The sequence below is a fragment of the Pseudochaenichthys georgianus genome, chromosome 16, assembly GCF_902827115.2.
Source record: "Pseudochaenichthys georgianus chromosome 16, fPseGeo1.2, whole genome shotgun sequence".
Taxonomy (NCBI): domain Eukaryota; kingdom Metazoa; phylum Chordata; class Actinopteri; order Perciformes; family Channichthyidae; genus Pseudochaenichthys; species Pseudochaenichthys georgianus.
In genome coordinates, this window is record NC_047518.2 from 37,526,430 (window position 1) to 37,546,718 (window position 20,289).

The 20,289-nt window shown below is 44.2% G+C and overlaps 1 protein-coding gene across 3 annotated transcripts in view; it reads left to right on the top strand.

Annotated features, from left to right (window-relative positions):
- Window positions 1–20,289, top strand: part of bcam (basal cell adhesion molecule (Lutheran blood group)) — a 55,786-nt gene that overhangs the window by 12,722 nt on the left and 22,775 nt on the right. For all 3 annotated transcript variants that reach the window (XM_034102317.2, XM_034102318.2, XM_034102319.2), the window contains exon 2: window positions 19,931–20,058. In XM_034102317.2, coding sequence (XP_033958208.1) covers window positions 19,931–20,058 — 128 coding nt within the window. The remainder of the gene's footprint in view (window positions 1–19,930; window positions 20,059–20,289) is intronic.

Genomic DNA, 20,289 nt, shown 5'->3' on the forward strand with positions numbered 1-20,289 from the left:
GTAACAATGGAAACAATTCGGGAAATGTAGATTCAAGCGGCCACTCGTGACCTAAGTCTTCTAAGCCTTGGGTAAAGAAACCCCTTCATAAACCGGCGTGTGATTTCGGACACAGTGTTATGAATAATGAATGAATGATGCTGATGGGAGGTCCAGCTCCGCAGCGCCGCCGCCGCCGCCTTTGAGTTCATCTAATCTAACAAGTTCAATAGTATCATGTCTGCTTTTATCTCCATCTTGTTTCCTTTCTCTCTCCATCCCCCACTCTTCGAATGAAAAGCACGCGCTGTCAGCTTTGAATATAGTCACATGATCATCAAAGACATCCAGTTATATATGGGATGTGTTTCATTTTCTCCTCCTCTCTATTCATTCGTTATGTTTTGATAAATAATGAAATTATGTCCTTTTTAAAAAATAGCTAAAAACACAGAGAACGCTGGTCGGCAGTTTTATCTTTTCCATCTTTATCTTTCCCACTACCCTCTATCTAACCCCACCCTTCTCTCCTCACCTCCATACCATTCCCCTCCTCCCCTTTTCCAAACCAACCACCCATGCTTTCCCCCCCTTCCTCTTCCTCCTCTGCTCAAACCTCTCTCCATTATTACCACATGCATGGAGACGGAGGAGGTGGATGAGATGGTGCCAGGGTGGTGGAGGTGCTGATAGCTAAGCTTCAACGCCCCTACGAACCTCCAAGAGCCTCCTACACACACATGCACACACGCGCGCACACACACACACACGCACACACGCACACACACACGCACACGCACACGCACACATACAATCATTTTGCTTTGCTTACCACCATATTGTGTTTTATTTTCACCATTATACTCAACAACCACTTGCAACGCCTACCTGGACCATCTGCTCCTGTAAACACAAACAACATCAACAACAACAACAACAACAACAACAACAACAACAACAACAACAACAACAACAACAACAACAATCATGTTCTTGGACACCAGTTTTCATGTATTTAACTTATTTCTCCATGTAAGCCAGGGCTATACCCCTACGCTTATGTTTTGGGAGGTAAGGATACGTTCATAGACATGTAGAAAATGTCCCCGGTTCTCCACACTCTGTTAATTAACAAGCCCCTCTCCATGCTGTCTGCCTCTGTGGTATGCAGTACCCATGATGAAAGTGATCCAAGGACAGTCTGACACACTCCTTTTGTACGCCTCGTTATTCCTTTGATCTCGGTAGGCTGGCAATCGGCATTACGTCTTCAAGCCAGTTTTGCCACATTTGCTTTTTTCCTCCGTCTCTTCATATCAGCGTCTGTAATCTGTGCCTGTCAGACTCTATCTTCCTGTCATCAGCTCGGATCTACTCTGCATGCTTTTCTTGATACGGTATCTTGACTGTAAACGTGGTGGTTTGTGTGTTTGCATAAGAATGGAGGCATAAAGGGCTGTAATTTATTCGAACGAAGCAGATTTATTCTCTTGACATGTTTGTGGACAGCTTGTTTTAACCCATAGGGCTTGAACAGCTTATTATTTTCACTTTTAATGAATCCGTTGGGTCCCCTTTAATTCTTCCATCATCAACACTGTTGCAATCTATTTGATTTCAAACAAGTAAACTATCCTGTCCACCACTTTAGTACTTTCTACACACACACACACACACACACACACACACACACACACACACACACACACACACACACACACACACACACACACACACACACACACACACACACACACACACACACACACACACACACACACACACACACACACACACACACACACACACACACACACACACACACACACACACACACACACACACACACACACACACAAAACAATGCCACAATATTGATGAAATGTCAATCGGGGCTAAAGACCTTATATGAAGGGTACATTATCTTTATTTAAATCAGGGGGAATAATTGTGCTTGTGAGTGTGTGTGTGTGTATGCAATAGGAAGCGTAACCTTAAGGGTCACGCATCCATCTGCTGTGAGATCTCATGGGAAGCTAGCAGCGCCGTCACACATATGCATACGACCTTGGGTTTGTACACCTCAAATGAGGGGGTTGATGTATTTTTGTCCTGTATTTTTTCCTGAAAAGCAGGGCATGGGTGTTGTTGAGGAACAGGAAGTTGTGGCACTGAACAGGACGCTGTTGGGTGCGAGATAGAAAATGTTTGGTGGTTCAGAGGTTTGATATATGTGGTTGAGGCATTTTTGAGTCTAATACTATTCCTAACCTTTACCCCCCTCTCCCCTTACCATCTTCCTCGCTTCCCATCCCTTGTCTTTGAATGACTCCCCATCCGTGACGACGTCCCACTGTTTTTTTTCTGTTTGTTTTTGACTTTGCTGTCTCTTCATTCTAACCCTGCTGCCCTTACCTGCCCCCCCCCCCCCCCTTCCTCCTGGTTTTACACACATCTTCATCAGCCCTATCTTCCATCTCCGGGTGTTGCAGGTCTGTGCAGGTCGAGGCGCGTGTTGTTTTGTCTCTCTCAGGTTTCACACATTCCAGATATTATCGCCTGGCTCCAGTTAGCTTAGCTGATAGCAATCTATAGAGGGTAAGTCAATCACTTAGCAGACAATAACGGATGTTGCCCTCCATGTCAGGCCTGGTGCGTAAAGGCCTGGTTATCTTTTTAGATGACTTTGTTCACCTGTCAATCATATTTTCCATTTTACTTGCAGATTCACCCGATGAGTGTCCGTAGAATCGGTGTTAATGAGAAGAAATGTTGAATATTTAAATCTTAGCTTAATTTCCCTAATTGTTTCATCTGTTGTCTTCCATTTCCTTTCTAATCATATCATCATCCGAGCTATGAATAATAACTTAATGAAGCATTAATGAATGTGAAAAATGTAATGGTTTTCAATGATTATAATTTTACGAGGATTGGAATAATGCAGCTCCTGAAAGTCTCTGGTGAGCCTTGATGTGTAAATGACTTAGACATGTTTGGTGTCTTATTCCGAAAAATGTCCAAGTTATGTGAGGTGGCTTCATGAAAAAGAAATCAGAGCTTGGAATTGAAATTATTCATGGCTGACGTTTGCTCTAGTTCCTTTCTGTCATTTCCTCTAGTTAAAACCCTCATGTTATCTGGTAACTCAAGGACAGTGCTTTCATTGTCTGTTTATTTCTGTGTCTGCGCTTCAGCGTGCCTATGTGTGTATCTATCCACCTCTAATCCTGCCTGAGGCTGCTGTCCCCTGCAGGCTCAATGTCAGCAGCCTGACTTTGATGTCAAGCCACAATTTATTTGTCTGTCTCTGCGGATACCCCTGCTGTCCATATAACGTCAGGCAATCAATAATAATGTGGCCTACCTATATACCCCGCCTGCCCACTGCTTTAGTTATTCACCTCCCGGCGCGCACTGTTACAATCTCTGACCTGCCCCTGCCCCTTGAAAACCCTCTGCTTCCCATTCTTCCCGCTTTTACCAATAATGCCTGTCTAGCTATGACAATAACCTCTATGTCTGTTACCGTGGTAACATACAGCCCCCCTCAAGCATAGACAAACCATTGCTCCATTTGTAAAAAACAAAACAATGGACTGGTACCTATGGAAACAGATCAAAAGAGGGAGGGTTGAAGATAGAGAATAATGAAGAAAGAGAATTAAAAGCGAGGATGGATCAGCTGTTTGTTCATGAATTTGTTTAGTGTGCCCCCTTCGCCCGCTCCCCCTCAATCCACTGCTGTACTTCTGTGGAGGTAGCAGAGAACGGGAGAAGACAGGTGGGCCATTATGGTGCAGATTAACGAGGAATGCTGGAAGGTTAACACAGACGAGAGTTGGCTGACTCCAATGCATATTTTGGTGTGCTCTGAAGCTCATATTCCCTCGGGTTTTACGTTAAAATATGTGCGAATAATACGAGGTCTGCACGCCACTTATGATATGTGTGTGTGCTCTGTCCACATGCTGAATGATATTTGAAATATTCTCCCTGGGTGTGTCAATATGTGCGTGTGTGCATACATAGATGTTTGCCGTTGCCTTGTCCTGCCCATGTATGGGCGAGAGTCGGCCCCTCGCTATCTCCTCGTCTCAGGCTTATCTGCCGGCCTGTCTTGAAGTGTTGGTGCAGAAAATAGAAACTACTCTGTGCTGTGGGTATGCATTCTCTTTTCTATCCTTGTCTAAAATATGCACCACACATGCAAGGAAATACCATGAGACACAAAAGATAATACAGTGTGAGATAGGAAATGACGTAGGACGCTTTTAACTTTATTCCAAAAAGGCATTTTATCTTTCTATAGTGAGTTATCTGCATGAGAAAACTGTAGCCATCGGTTTGAGACAGAAAGATATGTGAGGCAGCGGTCTGCATCCTAATGAGTGTGTAGCCACTGTATCTGTATCTATGTCTATAAATATATTAGCAGTGTGTGCACACTGGAGTGTATATATTTTTCGGTGAATTCTCTTCGCAGCTAGCTCACAGTGTTAGTTGGTCTCTCAAGTACCAACACAGCCTCTCTTCCAGTTTGCACCAGCCAGCAGGCCATGTGGTCGCTCTCCACTCTAATTAAACTCACTGTGGTTCCAAAATACAACCAGAATGACACAACGCCAGTGCCAGACACTGTGTCAGTCACTGCCAAGACTTGTGTGTGTGTGTGTGTGTGTGTGTGTGTGTGTGTGTGTGTGTGTGTGTGTGTGTGTGTGTGTGTGTGTCAAAGAGAGAACATTTGACAGGGCTCATAACCATATTTACCTCTCATTTCACTCTGTCAAGACATAGTGTAGAAGAGACTGCCAAGGCACCAGAGGAGTAGCAGGGGAAAAACAAACACAAATGTGGAAGAGGAGACAAATACGGATCTGCGGTCGACAGTATATTCAAATGTTTGCATGATTGAGGGAAGAAAGGGAGTTTAGTGGATTTAGAAAAGCAGTAGAAGAAAGAGAGGAATGCAGGAGAATAGTAATTAACTCTGAATTATTCTATCTTTGAGGGATCAGGGGGATTAATAGGGCTTTGGTTTGGATTCTGCACCTTTCAATCTGCTCCAGCATGGGAGTCTGGTTCCTGTATGTCAACGAGTGTGTGTGTGTGTGTGTGTGCCGCATGTGTCTCGCTGTACTCCAGAAGGCTCCATGCGTCTGTGCCAGTGGGCTTGTGACCGTATCTGCAAGCCAGCCAGTGATTTTCTGTGTATTGATGTGTGACTTTGCACCCCCCACTTACTGAAGTTCATTCAAGCATTATAAGTTAATCCGCCATAATAGGCAAAAAGACAAGAACGTGGGGGAGAGTGGTAAGTAGGGGGAGAAGGAACGGAGGTGGGAGGTGGGAGATGGGGCATCAAAAGGTAGTGAGAGTGTGTTTCTATATATGTGTGTGTGTGTGTGTGTGTGTGTGTGTGTGTGTGTGTGTGTGTGTGTGTGTGTGTAACAGTCTGCTGTGTGTGAGGTATGCCAGGCAGGAGGCTGCAGATGTAGGACTAGACAGATCGTTCTAAATCTCCGGCTTATACGCTGTTTTGGGACAGAGAGTGTTGATGGGAGACAGCTCATGTCGCTCAGATGAAATCAGGGCTTTGACCACCTCACCATCTATAAATCCAACGATAAGAAAACACTCATTTAACTGGGAGACTTGCTTGCAGCTCTTTATCATGAATGAATCACGGGTGTAGTATCAAGAGGTGAAAAAGATAAGTTGGGAACTTGTGGCTAAGCTGACACATGGAGGTCAATGGTGGCAATGAATTAGCACATGTTATGGAAAGAGGCTTTTGTTGTGTGCTAAAAGTCGTATATTCCCAGCACACAATGACTGAGTTCACATTTTAGCCGGGGTTTCCCGTGTCTCTCCACCTCCCACCGAGTGTTGCCACTGTCAACACAGTAAGACTGTTTGTCCAAGACAGGAGGGGTGAGGGGGAGGAGTAGCACCGGAGGGCAGGTGCAGGGGTAATTTTGTGATGGTGGAGGTGGGTTTTATCCAGTCTGGAGGCAGTGACCCGTACTGTATATACACCGTGTCTTTCTATCTCTTGATTATTCTGTCCTCCATCTCGTGCTGCTGCTGTTTTTTTTTTTTTTTTACTGTGGCCTCGCTTGAATTGAAGAAATTCAAGGTCCAGTGTTAACATGCGGTTGAATATGTTTTTCGGTAACATGCTCCATTTCATGCTTTCAGTTTCACACTCTTGTGCCCCTGTGTGATTACCCCTTCCTCTCTATCCCTCTATCTGCCCCTCACACACAGGCTTTACCAGCATGCTGAGCACCAAGGCCTGTTTTTTTTGATAAATGGAGCAATGGATGGATAAGAAAACAGCGAAAAGGATAAGGGATGTGGAGAAAGGAAAGAATGGAGGAACAAATATACGCGTACTCCAGTGGCCTGTTATCTCATTACAGCGGTACCGGCTTGTTACGCCTGGCTGACTGGCCCCCTAAGGAGCGCCCTCGCCCCCTTATAAGACCCCCTTTATTCAGCAGGCATTCTCGTATTTCAGCTCGGGCACAAAGAAGGGCAATTCTCTCTGGTTTCTGAGCTGTCCACACCACATTTGTGTATCCGAGCCCAGCCGAGGCACACATTTGAACATACACGGCCACATACACAGAAGCCTTGTTAGTCGCTAGTTATCAAATGATGCTTGCGGATAATGGAGGCTAATAGAGAGAGTGGATATCCATTTGTTCCACCATTTTCTGCCTATTGCAGCCCTCTGGTAGAGTCCCTTGTGGGTATTAGAAGAGGCCTTTGAGTGGGAACTGCTGTCAGCTGAAGTAGTGGAAATGGTGTTCCTCTCCCTGGCTTTTCTCCCTCTTCACGAAGGCTCATTAGAAGTGAAGGGAGGGCTGCTTCTGAATGAGATGGGCAGAGTGCTGCTCTGCACTCCTACCGAAAGAGAGAACGAGACGACAAGTGCGAGACAATGACAGGGAAAGAGGACACATTAGAGAGGGGAAATGCAGATAGGAGTTAGTTGTGGAGCCAAAAAATAAGGATTTATTTATAAAGAAAGACAGTTTAGCCATTTTATTTAACGCATGAGTTAAAAACACATGTGAACTACAGTAGTGAGCTGTGTCCACTCTTAGCTGGTTATAGTGTGGAAATGCCATTTCCTGTGAAAAGGACCTTTCATCCATTTTAGTTCGTTTGTTCTGTAGACCCCAGCCATATTGAAAACTGCTGGTTTTGTTGAGAGCCCCTTCATTTGGACAGAAATCTAAAACAGGGCATATTGAGCCGGAAGTGTGTGTGTTCCCATCTCTTACACACTCATTGATCTCAAATATCTTCACAGAGAGCAGCAAGCTACTGTAGCATCTTGGTGTTATTTACCCATGGTCCCTCTGTTCCTTCCCCTTGTTTACTTCAGCTTGTGCTTTGTGTGTATAACCCATCCGCCGAGGAGCTGGCCCTTTTGTCAGGCCCACAAAACACTGGGTGCTACAATTCAGCATGTGATGGCTGCTGAAAGCAACACAAACGGGCAGTGGGAGGCTGTGCGTTTGAGGAATGGAGCAGTTGAGATACGAAGGACAGGCAGTGCGTGCTCCTCATTCTGTTTGTGAATGTAATAGTAATCGTACTGTAAATAGGCTACTGTAAATACAACTTGAAACATCCATGCTTATAATCACCAGTATTAAATTACACGCGGGTTGGCAGGTCAGCCTTTACTGCGCGGTGTGTGTGTGTGTGTGTGTGTGTGTGTGTGTGTGTGTGTGTGAGTGTACTTGGTAGTAGGGTTACAGACATTTGAGACTCGCACAGAGGCATGTTGGCCTGCTTTCACCTTTTCCTCACCTTACAACTTGGTATCTGTAATCAATCCCCTCCGGGAGTGTCTGGGTCTGTTGTTTTTATCTTAATCAAAACACACTGTGAGCTATTGTATTCCTATTCGCACGCACGCACGCACGCACGCACGCACGCACGCACGCACGCACGCACGCACGCACGCACGCACGCACGCACGCACGCACGCACGCACGCACGCACGCACGCACGCACACACACACACACACACACACACACACACACACACACACACACACACACACACACACACACACACACACACACACACACTGTAATGGACACACTCCAGTGTGTTGTTCATTACAGTAAATTGGGCATAAGAGCTACCTATAGGCTCAGTATTTATCTGCACTGTTTGCTAGGAAATGACTTGCAGAAGGAATTGATTTAAGGACAGAGGGAGAGGGGCAGAGAGAGAGAGAGGCGGCAGCACTTTGCCCGAACCCTTTTAGTGAGATTAGCTGATGTCTCTCGCTTTATTTATACTCTGAGTCAGCCTTTCTCCTCGCCCACTCTCTGACAATCCGTCATGACTGTCAAAGACAGCGTCGTCAATACATTTTCATTTTTTAAACGTAAATCCACTAGAGTTACAAATGGACACACATTAAGAGTAGTGTTCCTCTGTTGTGTGCTGCATTGTTGCAATAATACAAATTGTAGCCAAGCCACGTGAGTTTTATAAAAGACAGAAGGGAAAGACTGTGAATCACAAGGACATCCTCCCTTGGAAACATATTTTTTATCTATCTTCACACCAATGACATTGCTTTACACACTATCAAGTGAAGGACATGCAGTGTTCAAATCATTAAGCCAATGCTCTACTAAATGGAGTATTACACACTGAAGCACATACTCGTACATGCTCAACATTTGGAATATCTTCTTACCCTTTAGGATGCATAAGCAGTTAAGTTTCCACTGCCTTAATATCTAGAGCTTCTTCAAAGGGAAATGTTCCTCACTGGCGCATGGTCATGTTTTGACAAAGCAATAGATTCATGTCAAGTGTAAAACTAATCGACTACAGCCAAGTTACCTGCACACCACCACACCAAGGAGAAAAGGTATATACTTTCTTTGTGGCTCGGGGCATTTGCCTTTTCTGAGATAACACCGGATGTGTTCAGTTTTTGCGAAGGCTTGGTGTTGGAGACTGCAAATACAGAAAGCCTGAGTGCATATCGTTTGAGAGGTTTGGGCGGGAATAGTCGAAGATAGAAAAGATGCTAACAGGATATGTCAGAACCACTGTTTTCCCGGCTCTCTCTCTCGAGTCATCAAATGTATCAAAACATTGGAAGTGTCTCTTTAAATAACGTGTTGCTTTGAGATATGGTCCAACTCTCCCAGTTTGCCGATACCTCAGATGTCGCTCCCTTGTCATGCATCCATCATCTTCCCAGGGCTGTCCCTATCCTGATGGAGGTCCTGAGAGGAATTGATAATCCTCCCTGCCTCTCATCACTGAATGCGACTCATTAGGATATCCCATTATGGACGTCAGCGACATTAGCAGCAACATATGCCGGCAGATTGCCTCCGCCACACATTGCATATCATCCTGGCCCATTAAAGCGAGTCATTTACCTTGATGAATAGGTGGAGGCAGGGGACACTCTTCTTCCCTCTTGCTCTCTGCTCCAGTTTGACCTCCTGCATGTTTCCTTTCTCTGGTTTAACGCTCCTTCCTGCATTTTCTTCAGTATCCTCTAGTGCCCGCCTCAACTCCTCTGTGAGACCCTCTAGCCTTCTTAACTCATGCTAACTTTTTGCAGTGCTCAGCTTAAAACCTCCTAGTCCAACTCATCTTGTCCTTTCTTTTTTTACATCCTTTCCTGCCTCCACTCGATTTTTGAATTTCAGTTTTTTTTGGCCAGTGGCTGTTTAAAGGAAGGAGGGAATAGTGAGGAAGACTGGGATAGAGGGGTAGAAGAGGACATGCTGTGTTAATTGGAGTGCCTGAGGCGGGAGGGGTGGAAGGAAAAAGGGAAAAGAGTCCCAGATTCAGGGGCCCTGAAACATTAAATATTAACACCTTTTCTCATCTCAGCCCCTTAAGTGACATCTACTGATTGGGTCGATCAGGACACACACACACACACGCACGCACACGCGCACGCGCACGCGCACACGCACACGCACACGCACACGCACACGCACACGCACACGCACACGCACACACACACACACACACACACACACACACACACACACACACACACACACACACACACACACACACACACATACACACACACACACACACACACACACACACACACTCTCTCCCTTACACCAAATTGAGTTCCCCTCTGAAAATGAAAGGCTGCCAGTGGGAGACACAGGGCAGTAATTGGTGGACCCTCTCGGTTTTGCGCCCTTTGATTTGAAATATAATGAAAATCCTCTTGATATTTTTATTTGATCTTGCATGTCATTCGCCGCTGTGGCCTTGCTTTATTTTGTCTTTGTTGCCTCTGCTGTATTACAGTAAGACCCAAAAGGATGCTCTAATGGGAGCAAGACACTGGCTTTTGTCGCGCTAACTCATTGTTAATGGAGTCTCACATAATGGCACTAGATTGTGTCAGCTTAAAGATATTAGCTTTATAAATGGCCCAGATGTTTTGTGTGAGGGATGATTTCAATTTCGCCCTAATGGGGAAGGACACTAAGAAAATCCTCAGCTTTATCAGTGAGACGATATATCAATACGACTTTTTGCAGAAGCACTTACACAGCACTACATCTCACAAGGCTCATGAATTCATAGCTCTAGTTATAATCTCTTTGTAAAAAGGCTGGGCTTTGTTGAATTATTTCCCAACCGTCGCTTTCTGAAGCACTGCGACGTCAGCTCCACACATTCATATTCCACTCATGCACTGTCTCTGCTTTTTCCCTTTTGTTTTCTCCTCTCGTTTCCTACTATTTATCCTTGTCCTCATTTCCTTCTCCTAGCTCATGTATCGAAGGGGGCAAACACCCACCCCGTAAACACACTCTCATTGACCACACAGCTCTCCTGTTTGAATGGGGTTGACTTTTCACCCGGTTACCAGGACGACAAGACAGCCAGGGGGAATCTCGGGGTAGACAAAAGAGTGTGTGAGGGTCTGACCTTGTAGCCCACTTCACACTGTTTGTCTCGAGCCACTAAACTGCCGTGAGATGACACAACACACACCCGTAAAGCTGTGATTTATCAGCGCACACTGTGATGTTACCCTGCTGCCCTCCGCTCTAACACAACCAACGCTTTGATACACAACGAGAGCCACACACCCGCTGGCAGACATCATTTGCCGAGTCATTGAACTTTGCGATGACTTGTGGCTCTCCATTTGATTGTATTGATGCAGATGCTGATATTGTAAGAAAGATTGATGCGCTAATTGCTAATAGCTTTATGTTTGACTCAGCTGCATTACATCAACGCCAAGTCTCCGGGAGCATCAGACCTCTTCGAAAAACTTGTGTCCTTCACTTTCTGACGTCGCCCTCTGGCTCTCCTTACTCCTTTTTAAATGAAGTTCAACTTGTGAATCCAAATGAAGTGCAACGTGTTCGAGGTGCTAATCGCATCTACTTCATTCAGAGCTTTACACATCAGAGGAAGCCGATCTCAACGCTAGAAAGGTTGATATTAAAACCAGACAGGAGAGACTGAAGGAGGAATAATAAAAGGTTTTCTATCTGACAAATGATCAAATCTATTTTCCCCTCACAGCCTCTCCTTTGCCCTCTTTCATCTCTTCCATCTAGACATAGGTTTAAATGGCAATGAAAAAGTGTGTGTGTGTGGCCGCAGGGTCCTAGGTGTGAATGTGGCTTCTTCTCAGGTGGTACATCTATACAAGCCCAGACAGGAAGACAGACAGCCCCCTCCATATCCTGTGATTGTGGTGCGAGGGCTTAGCATGCGGCTCCTGCATATCCGGGATCAGTCTATCTCACCTTTAATCAAGACACCCCTCCACCTTTTCCCAACACACATCACACATCACCCTCATAAAAGAAAGGCCCGGTGGCGCCCTGTTTCACCAGGCTATAAAAATCGAGCGCCAACGATGTTATTGTGCTTGCCTTCAATTAGAAGCCCAGATATCATCTTTGAAGCACACAAGGCATCCGGGCCGGTCATGTCTGCAGAAGCTTTTAACTGGCTTGTGAATGGTCAAAGTAGATTTATAAGACGAAGGATGAGTCTCTGATTTCTGTAATTGCTACTTCAGAGTTTTGCCAACCGAGTACATGAAAGAAAACGTCGTGTTTGCTCAGCAGGAGTTGTTGGGAACCTTACAAGTTTCTAAAGTCACTCGTGAAGATGTGTAATAACACGCAGACCTCTTCTGAATCAGAAGCACAGTCGCTGTATTAGGGTGCGGTGCAGTCTTGTAAAGTCACTAAATAGATGTATTCAAGTATTTGAGGGACTTTTTTTACTTTTGTCCTTTTTAAGTATATGTTGTACCTTTACTGTCGAAACATTTTGATTGCATCCCTTATATTTGTATATGTGTTTTCCTACACTCTGGCAGTTCTACTTTTGCTTGAGTCCAAGATCTGAGTACTTCTTCCACCTCTGCTTGTGAGTCGGGAGCAGTCGATCAAGCCCTCTGATCACTCTAGTATTCTTTCTTAAAGGTGGGGTAGGTAAGTTTGAGAAACCGGCTCGAGATACACTTTTTGTTATATTCCATGGAATGCTCTTAACATCCCGATAGCAATGAATATCTTAAGTGCTTTGACAAAAAATCCATAAAAAAATGTCATCTGTAGAAGCCGTAATACTTTAAAAAGTACAACCAATCGATTGGATGGCCTACCTGCCTGTCTGCCTTCCATCGGGGCACAAACTTATCTCGTGCCCTCATTGGTCATGTGCGCGTTCGTGTGTGTTGGAGGAGGGGCTCTGTAAGGAAGTGGCAGATTTTCTCCGGTTGTGTATTTTCAAATTCTAGCGATCTCGAGCCGGTTTCTCAAACTTACCTACCCCACCTTTAAGGAACACTATGGTTACCAAAGCGCTAGCAGCAGTCACTGTGCATCCACAGCAGCTCATGTCTGTAAAAAGGTCAGCATGGAAATCCATGATGATTATTTGTGCTGGTTTGTAAAGAAGAAACTCATTGCTGAATCATTTCCTGTGCTGAATCGGTACATGAGTATTCGCTTTGCTCAGGATATTTTGACATTTTCAGAACTGATGTGTTATTTATCTCGGTGGAACGGGTTCAGACTTTCAGTTAAATATTTGTCGGACTCCAAGCATATACTGTGATGGGAATGGGGCTTAGCTTTCATGCCATTCACATTATTTGATTGCTCTAATCTGCAGATAACATCTTTCTGTCCCTCTTGCTTTGTCTTTCTGTCTCTACCGTTTTCTTTCTTCTTCTTATTTTGTCTTCCTTCTCTCCTCTTATTCCTATTCCTCTCTGTTATCATAATACAGCCAATGACAGTGGGCTTATAATTAGCATTAGCTACACATCAGTGCTTCCCTCGCAAGGGTCAACACTTAGCAGGACACAGATCATCGCCGCACCTAGTCTGCTGCAGAAGTTCCCGAGGAGACAGACGGAATATCTGCCCTGTCTGGGTTTCACTGTATGTTTTGATTTTCTTCTTTTCTCCTCGGGCTCTAAAAGTTTGACTTCTTCACACTGAGTGCACTTTCTGGGATTCTTGCCAGTTGGGAAACTTCCTCTCTCTTTCCCCGTCTATCATCCCTGTGTGTCTCACTGTGCCTGTCTTTCACTCTCTCCCTGCCCTCTACATGTTGCATTCATTGTTGGTGTGTGTGTGTGTGTGTGTGTGTGTGTGTGTGTGTGTGTGTGTGTAGGGGGGTTGTGTGTTTTGCTGCAGCTGCTGTTCCCGTGCTGCACCTGCTCTTGTCTCATCAGTCAAGCGTTGACGGACTGCAGGCCTTACATGGACGCACCCCGACACTGGCAGTCTGACCCAGCCGGCCCCTATACCACACACACTCACACACACATATATCATACAGTATATAGATATATATAGATTTATATATACTCTGGCACTACTCGTTTCCAACTGTCAGCTATTTAAACTTTACGAGGGAACATAGTTTTCCCTCTCCTTATTTTAAAGCTCTTCAGTATCCAACCACAACTGTAATCTTTTCAAATTGCAATAACACCCACTAGTTTCACCACATTAACAAACACAACCTTTAAGCACACACTGAAGAGCCTCTTTCTGTTTATTTCTCCGCCTTACATACGGCCCCCCCGGGTACATTTCTGTAGATGGATTGAGTTTGTCTTCTAGAATGAAACTCACTGAACAAACTCAGTTTCCTGGACTTTTCCCATCCATGACGAGAAGGCAGACTAATGTGAAAGGGTGTGAAACGAGATTTGAGGGCAACATGCCACGCCCGCTTCCACAACTCATCTCACGCACGCACGCCATGTATACATCACTTCAGGGGACATTACATGCATTTCCTGGAGACTTATCCTAACCTTAACCCTAACCAACACATGCCTAACCCTTACCCTTAACCTAACCAAGTCTTCACCCTAAAATTAATGATTCCCCTCATGGGGACCTCCAAGTCCACACACGTGACTATGTAAACAGATGTAGGTCCCCACAAGTATAGTAATGCTAGTCCACACACACACACACACACACACACACACGCACGCACGCACGCACGCACACACACACACACACACACACACACACACACACACACACACACACACACACACACACACACACACACACACACACACACACACACACACACTCTGTAGTGTGTGGTGGTATTAACCATCACATTATGTGGTGTGAGTTTATATCCCATGTATACTTGTGGGTATGCTTGTATAGCTCAGCAATTCATTACCGCCATAGCAACACCAGATGGATAAATGAGGCAATGCTTTTAAAAATACCAGAGTAACTGTGTTTACATTCTTTAATTCAATGTGTGATGGAAAGTGAGACTCCTGCTGACCTTTGCAGTGGAGATTGCTTCGTGAGATCACAAAACAAGTCTGATAATGTGAACATGTATTACCTATGTGAGGCTCGTAGGAGAAAACATACTGTAAGTAAAGCTGTAATAACTAGTATAACATCCATAGGGGCGGCTTCGAATCAGGGGGTAGCAAGTTCGAGTCCCACTGCAGTCAGCATGTCGTTGTGTCCCTGGGACGCTTCACCCCAAAGTGCTCCTGTGGGGATTGCCCACAGTGCTGAGTATGTTAGTCGCTTTGGATAAAAGCGTCTAACAAGTGACATGTAATGTAATATTATGTTTTACATTAAAATACAAAGGTACTTGAATAGGTTAATTTATTATTGAATAGGTTAATTTATTATATTATATAATTTATTATATAATTAATTAATAGCAATTTAAAGGCAAAACCTTTGACTTTTGAAGAAGATTGAGAGGTAATGACGATATGTCACAGCAGTGGTTATAGTTGATTTGTTTCTTGGAGCAGGTCAATGTTGGCTCTGGTCTGTCTGAAGTGTCATTTCAGCGTGAAATGGCAGCAATGTTGAAATAAGATGGAGACAATGACTACTACAGGGATTGAGAAGTATTTCTGGACACACAGACAGTGGGTGTGATCAGTGGAAAGTGATACAAAAAAACCAGGAAGTTAGTATGTTTTTTTGTTTTTTAAATGACCGCGTGCTGAAGGTGACTCACATCTCGTGCCATTGAGGCTGCGTCTCCTGATGCTGTTTGCTTTGCCAACAGTCCAACACACTAATCCTGTTAGAGGCCAAGGATGTTTTGTACCACACCCACACCCACACACACACACACACACACACACACACACACACACACACACACACACACACACACACACACACACACACACACACACACACACACACACACACACACACACACGCACGCACGCACACACACACACACATTCCTCGCCCGACAGGTACCACGTTGCACTGAGCTTTCCACTCACCTCATCTACCAAGTATTTTCCATACACACATATCTTTAGACTCCATTTCTTGACGCATGCTGACTGTAATCTCACACACTTCTCTTGCACCCCTAGCACCATCATCCAGGTGTAAACAATAGACTTACAGAAAGTCCTCTACCTTTCAGCATGGGGGTGTTTGGGTTAGCAAGGAGACGATCAGAGGAAGGAGGTTCATGGTGGTTTCATAAATAGGATTTAGTTGGGCGACAGTCATGTTGGCACGGTTAGGTTTTAACAGTATTCTCTTTATCTCAACCTCCCTTTCTCCCCCTTTTCTGATTTCCTTTGTGCCTTTCTTTTGCAATCTTGCATTCTCTTTTTCTGTCTCCTTCCTGTGAGTGAAGTGTGTGCCCTAGGTACTAAAGCATGCTCTTTGAGAATGAGGGATGACAAGAGGAGAGTGGAGAGAGAGAGGGGCTCCTGTTTTGATGTCCAGAATACGACAGTAGGTGAGGGGAGAACAAGAGAGGAAAGGAGGACAGGAGGAGAGGATCCAGCTGGTTCTTTTCATAATGAGGGGCGCCCGCCTTGTGTGGAGCCGTGTGTGTGTGTGTGTGTGTGTGTGTGTGTGTGTGTGTGTGTGTGTGTGTGTGTGTGTTTGAGAAGAGGGTGAAAGAGGCAGGGAGAGGGAGAGTATTAAAGATGGTTTCACATTAACTTTTCAGTGGATGTGGGACTGTCTCGACTCTCTGGGTCTCCACTCTGCCACGCTGCCTTGACTGCAGACTTGGATCCTTTTTATTATGTTTTATTTGACACACACTGTACTTAACCGGAGCTTTTTGGGGAGGTTCCGTTGCTCATAAATATCACATGCATTATATATACTGTATACTGTAAGTGTGTGTGTGTGTTAGTACAGGTCACAGTCTGACCGTCTCGTTCCCATCTGTCTTTCTACCCGGTCACGCACCCCATCACGCACCCCATCACACACCCCATCACACACCACCTCACACACACTTTCCCTCTCTTTGGCTAAATCCGATTAACTGGCCTGCTTCAGCTAATGAGAACCCCATGTAGCGAGTCCCCCCCCCACCCACCCTTTCTCCCTCACACACACATTGACAGCCAACAGCACGAGTCTCTAAGTACACAAACACACTCACACACCGCTCCAGGCTCGGATTGGACGAATGCACTCGGCTAATTACGCTGTAATTGTCCGTCTCTGTCCGTCCAGATGCCTGGTTTGTAAACCACAGAGCGGCGGCCTGAATGATCACCATGGACCAAAACATATTGTGCACGACACCAAAAGAGGGAGAGGGAGACAGATAATAAAAGGAAATGAGAGATGGAGGGGGAGAGGTTGGCAGAGGAAGAAAGATTCAGTACAGATGGACTCTGTTGATTTACATTTTCATCACATATTATTGCTTTAACTGCCAGAAGCGCTCTGTGTACAAGCATTAAGTAACTCAGCGACGCCTCCTGCCCAGTTAAAAAAAGAAGTGTATATTGGATGCTAAGTGATAACAACATAGACGTCAACACCCTCCAAACATCCTAACTAAGTCTATTTTTTCTTTGCTTCATGCTTCAGTACCTTATTATTATTATCCCGCAAAATAGTTAATAATTAAGAGCTTTTAGATGCTCTTAAAGTGACGATTCAGCTTTTTAAAATCATATTTTATATTGCGTCCTTGGGCAAGACACTTCACCTGAACTTGCTCCTGTGGGTATTGTCCACAGTGACCATGGCATGTTTACAAATATGTGTAATGTGTGTATCTGTAAAGCGCTTTGAGCACTGGAAAAGCGCTATAATAAATGCAAGGAATTATTATTATTATTATATTTCATTCTGTCAGGCAATTTTTTGTCACAGTTGGAAACATGTGTATAAAATATCACGCTGTGTTTCATACAGGAAGTGGATCTGAAGAGTAAAACATGATTGCTCTCCTGAATTGCCATAATGGCTTCAAACATGTTTATGAAATTAAAGTTACTTAGTTCTACAAAAACCTTGTCCAACCTAATAGTGAAGATTTGTGCCTTTCAAAAACTAAATAAATGGAGTGATTGTGTTAAAATGCTTGTGCCAGTCAGTCACTTGATTTACTGTGGTATGCGTACAAGTGTGTATTCTTCCCATCCACCACTTAACGGGACTCTTAAATCCTGAGTCCCTGCCTAAAAGCGCAGCTCTGGGTTTACTAACACATTCTTGTACGTTTGCTCGTCTGGCTCGCTGTTTGTTTTGGCGCAGACACTGAGGAAGATTTCCTTTTGGGCTACATCCCTCTTACACACTGTGAACATGAGACTCGGTTTGTAAAACTAATGTTGTTTCACTGGAGAGCTTCTGCGCTAATGGAACTAAATATTTATAGAGAGAAGGATACTGGATAGGGATGAAGATAGACCACAGGAAAAAGGAAATGGGAGGCAGGAAAAAGGAAGGTGGTGTAAAAGTAAACAAAGAAACACAACAGTGGGGACATATAAGACTTTCTCATCAAGTGTCAACGCTTGAATGACCTGTGTGTGGTTTGTGGGTCGTGGTAACTTACAGCACCTGACCCGAGTGGAATGTGTCTCACTAACACTCAAAGCTCAGTGTGTATTTACGACAGCCCTCCCTATTATTTCCTCAATGTCTACCCTCTGTCCTTCCTTCTCCTACTCTCTTGCTTCCTCACAGTGGAGTGATAACAAGGTGGCTCCTCTCATCTCTCTTTAGGCGTCTTCGGCAAACACTCGTTCATCTTTTTGCAGTCCGCATTTTTCCTGCCGGCTCTTGCCAAGTTTCTCACAACAAATAAATTATTTACGTGTAGATTTTGCAGTCCAGAAATTGATGACATTATTAATTGATGTTATCTTACAGAGAGTATGGGGCTGGGTTGTACATAAGCAACACGTGTATGAATATTAATCTCAGTGTAGATTTGTTTACGTCATATAAGAGTTGTTGAATTAGTGTTTACTTTTGCTTCCCTGATGCATCCATTTCTCTATGAAGCATCTATTCATGTGAAAGTACTATATGCCATAAGCTTGCTGAGGTCAAATCAAATCAAGTTTTATTTATATAGCACATTTATAAACGATTTTTGGTCCAGCCAAAGTGCTGTACATATAATAAAAATAGCCTACAGTAGAGACACTTTACAGCAAATACAACAGCACAGATTGTTCAGAATATTAGTATGAGAACGAAACGACACCCTCTATCCTGAGGTGGACATGTATATCAAATTGCATAGACTTTAAAATATGCAGTCCATATGTTGATCATTTACTTTATTGATTTGAATGCCAGAGATTGCAAAATGAATTTGGCATTTCAACCCGAGTCACTTAAACGACATTGCCCTTTCTTTGCACACATTAAAGCCTCTCAGGGGACTCCACTACCTTCATGTGTTACTATACGAGGATTTATGACACTGTATGTACTGCAGTGACTTCATTAGCAGAAATGGAGCTCTACCCTTCACCGAGCTCTTCGTCTTTCCCCTCCCTCTCCTCTCTGTAATGCAATCTCACGTTGTTCCTCCATAGCTAGATTGTAGAGAGAGATTGTAGTGTCGCCTATCCCCACTGGAGCCAGTTTCGGTCCATCCCATGCCCTCGCTTCTTCTCTCCCCCATTGATATCTGGGACACTTTGTGCATCCTAATGTCTCCATTGAATGGCTGACAGTGACGAGGGCCATGGCTTTCCTCTGGGTCCCTTAATACACTGCTGTTTAAGCACCTTTAAGGTACTACTTTATCTCCCAATCCTAATGGCTGCTTTTGTCAGTTTGGATTTATAGCAGTTTCAATGGTTTCCATGAAAGAAAAGAAAAACTACAAAACATCAATGATAACTTCTAAGTTGTAGTCATTGTGGTGTTATTATTTCCTCTCGTAGCTCTTCTCGAGGGACTGTTTTATATACAAACTGAACTTGTGTAATGTGTTTTCCAGTTACTGCTTGTATTTAAACGCTGCCGAAACTATCATGCAATGCTTTTTGTATACCAACCTGTCATGTCTGATATTGATGTGACACATTACTACAAGTCATACGGTTTCCTGGTCATGACTGTAATCACATTTTTGTCCCTGTTTTCTTTTCCTCTGCAGTTTGTGGTGGGGCTGTGCTGGTGAAGGTGGCTCCTGTAGTGGAGGTGATGAAAGGAGAGTCCGCTCAACTGCCCTGCACATACACTACCCCAGCACCTTCAGGCAACACTGTTGTTGAGTGGTACATTGTAAGTCATATCCAGATATGTTTGCATATGCAAGTTTTAAGGTCACCTATTATGCAAAATCCACTTTTTCATGTATTTTATACATAAACATGTACATCTGTGCAAAGAGATTCTGAAAGATTCTCTCTCTTTTTGTCCTGATCCATTTCTATAAAAACCTGTCTGAAAATGAGCTGATCAGATTTTGGCCACTTTATGATGTCATAACGTTTTTTTGGCTTGTGTAACCAT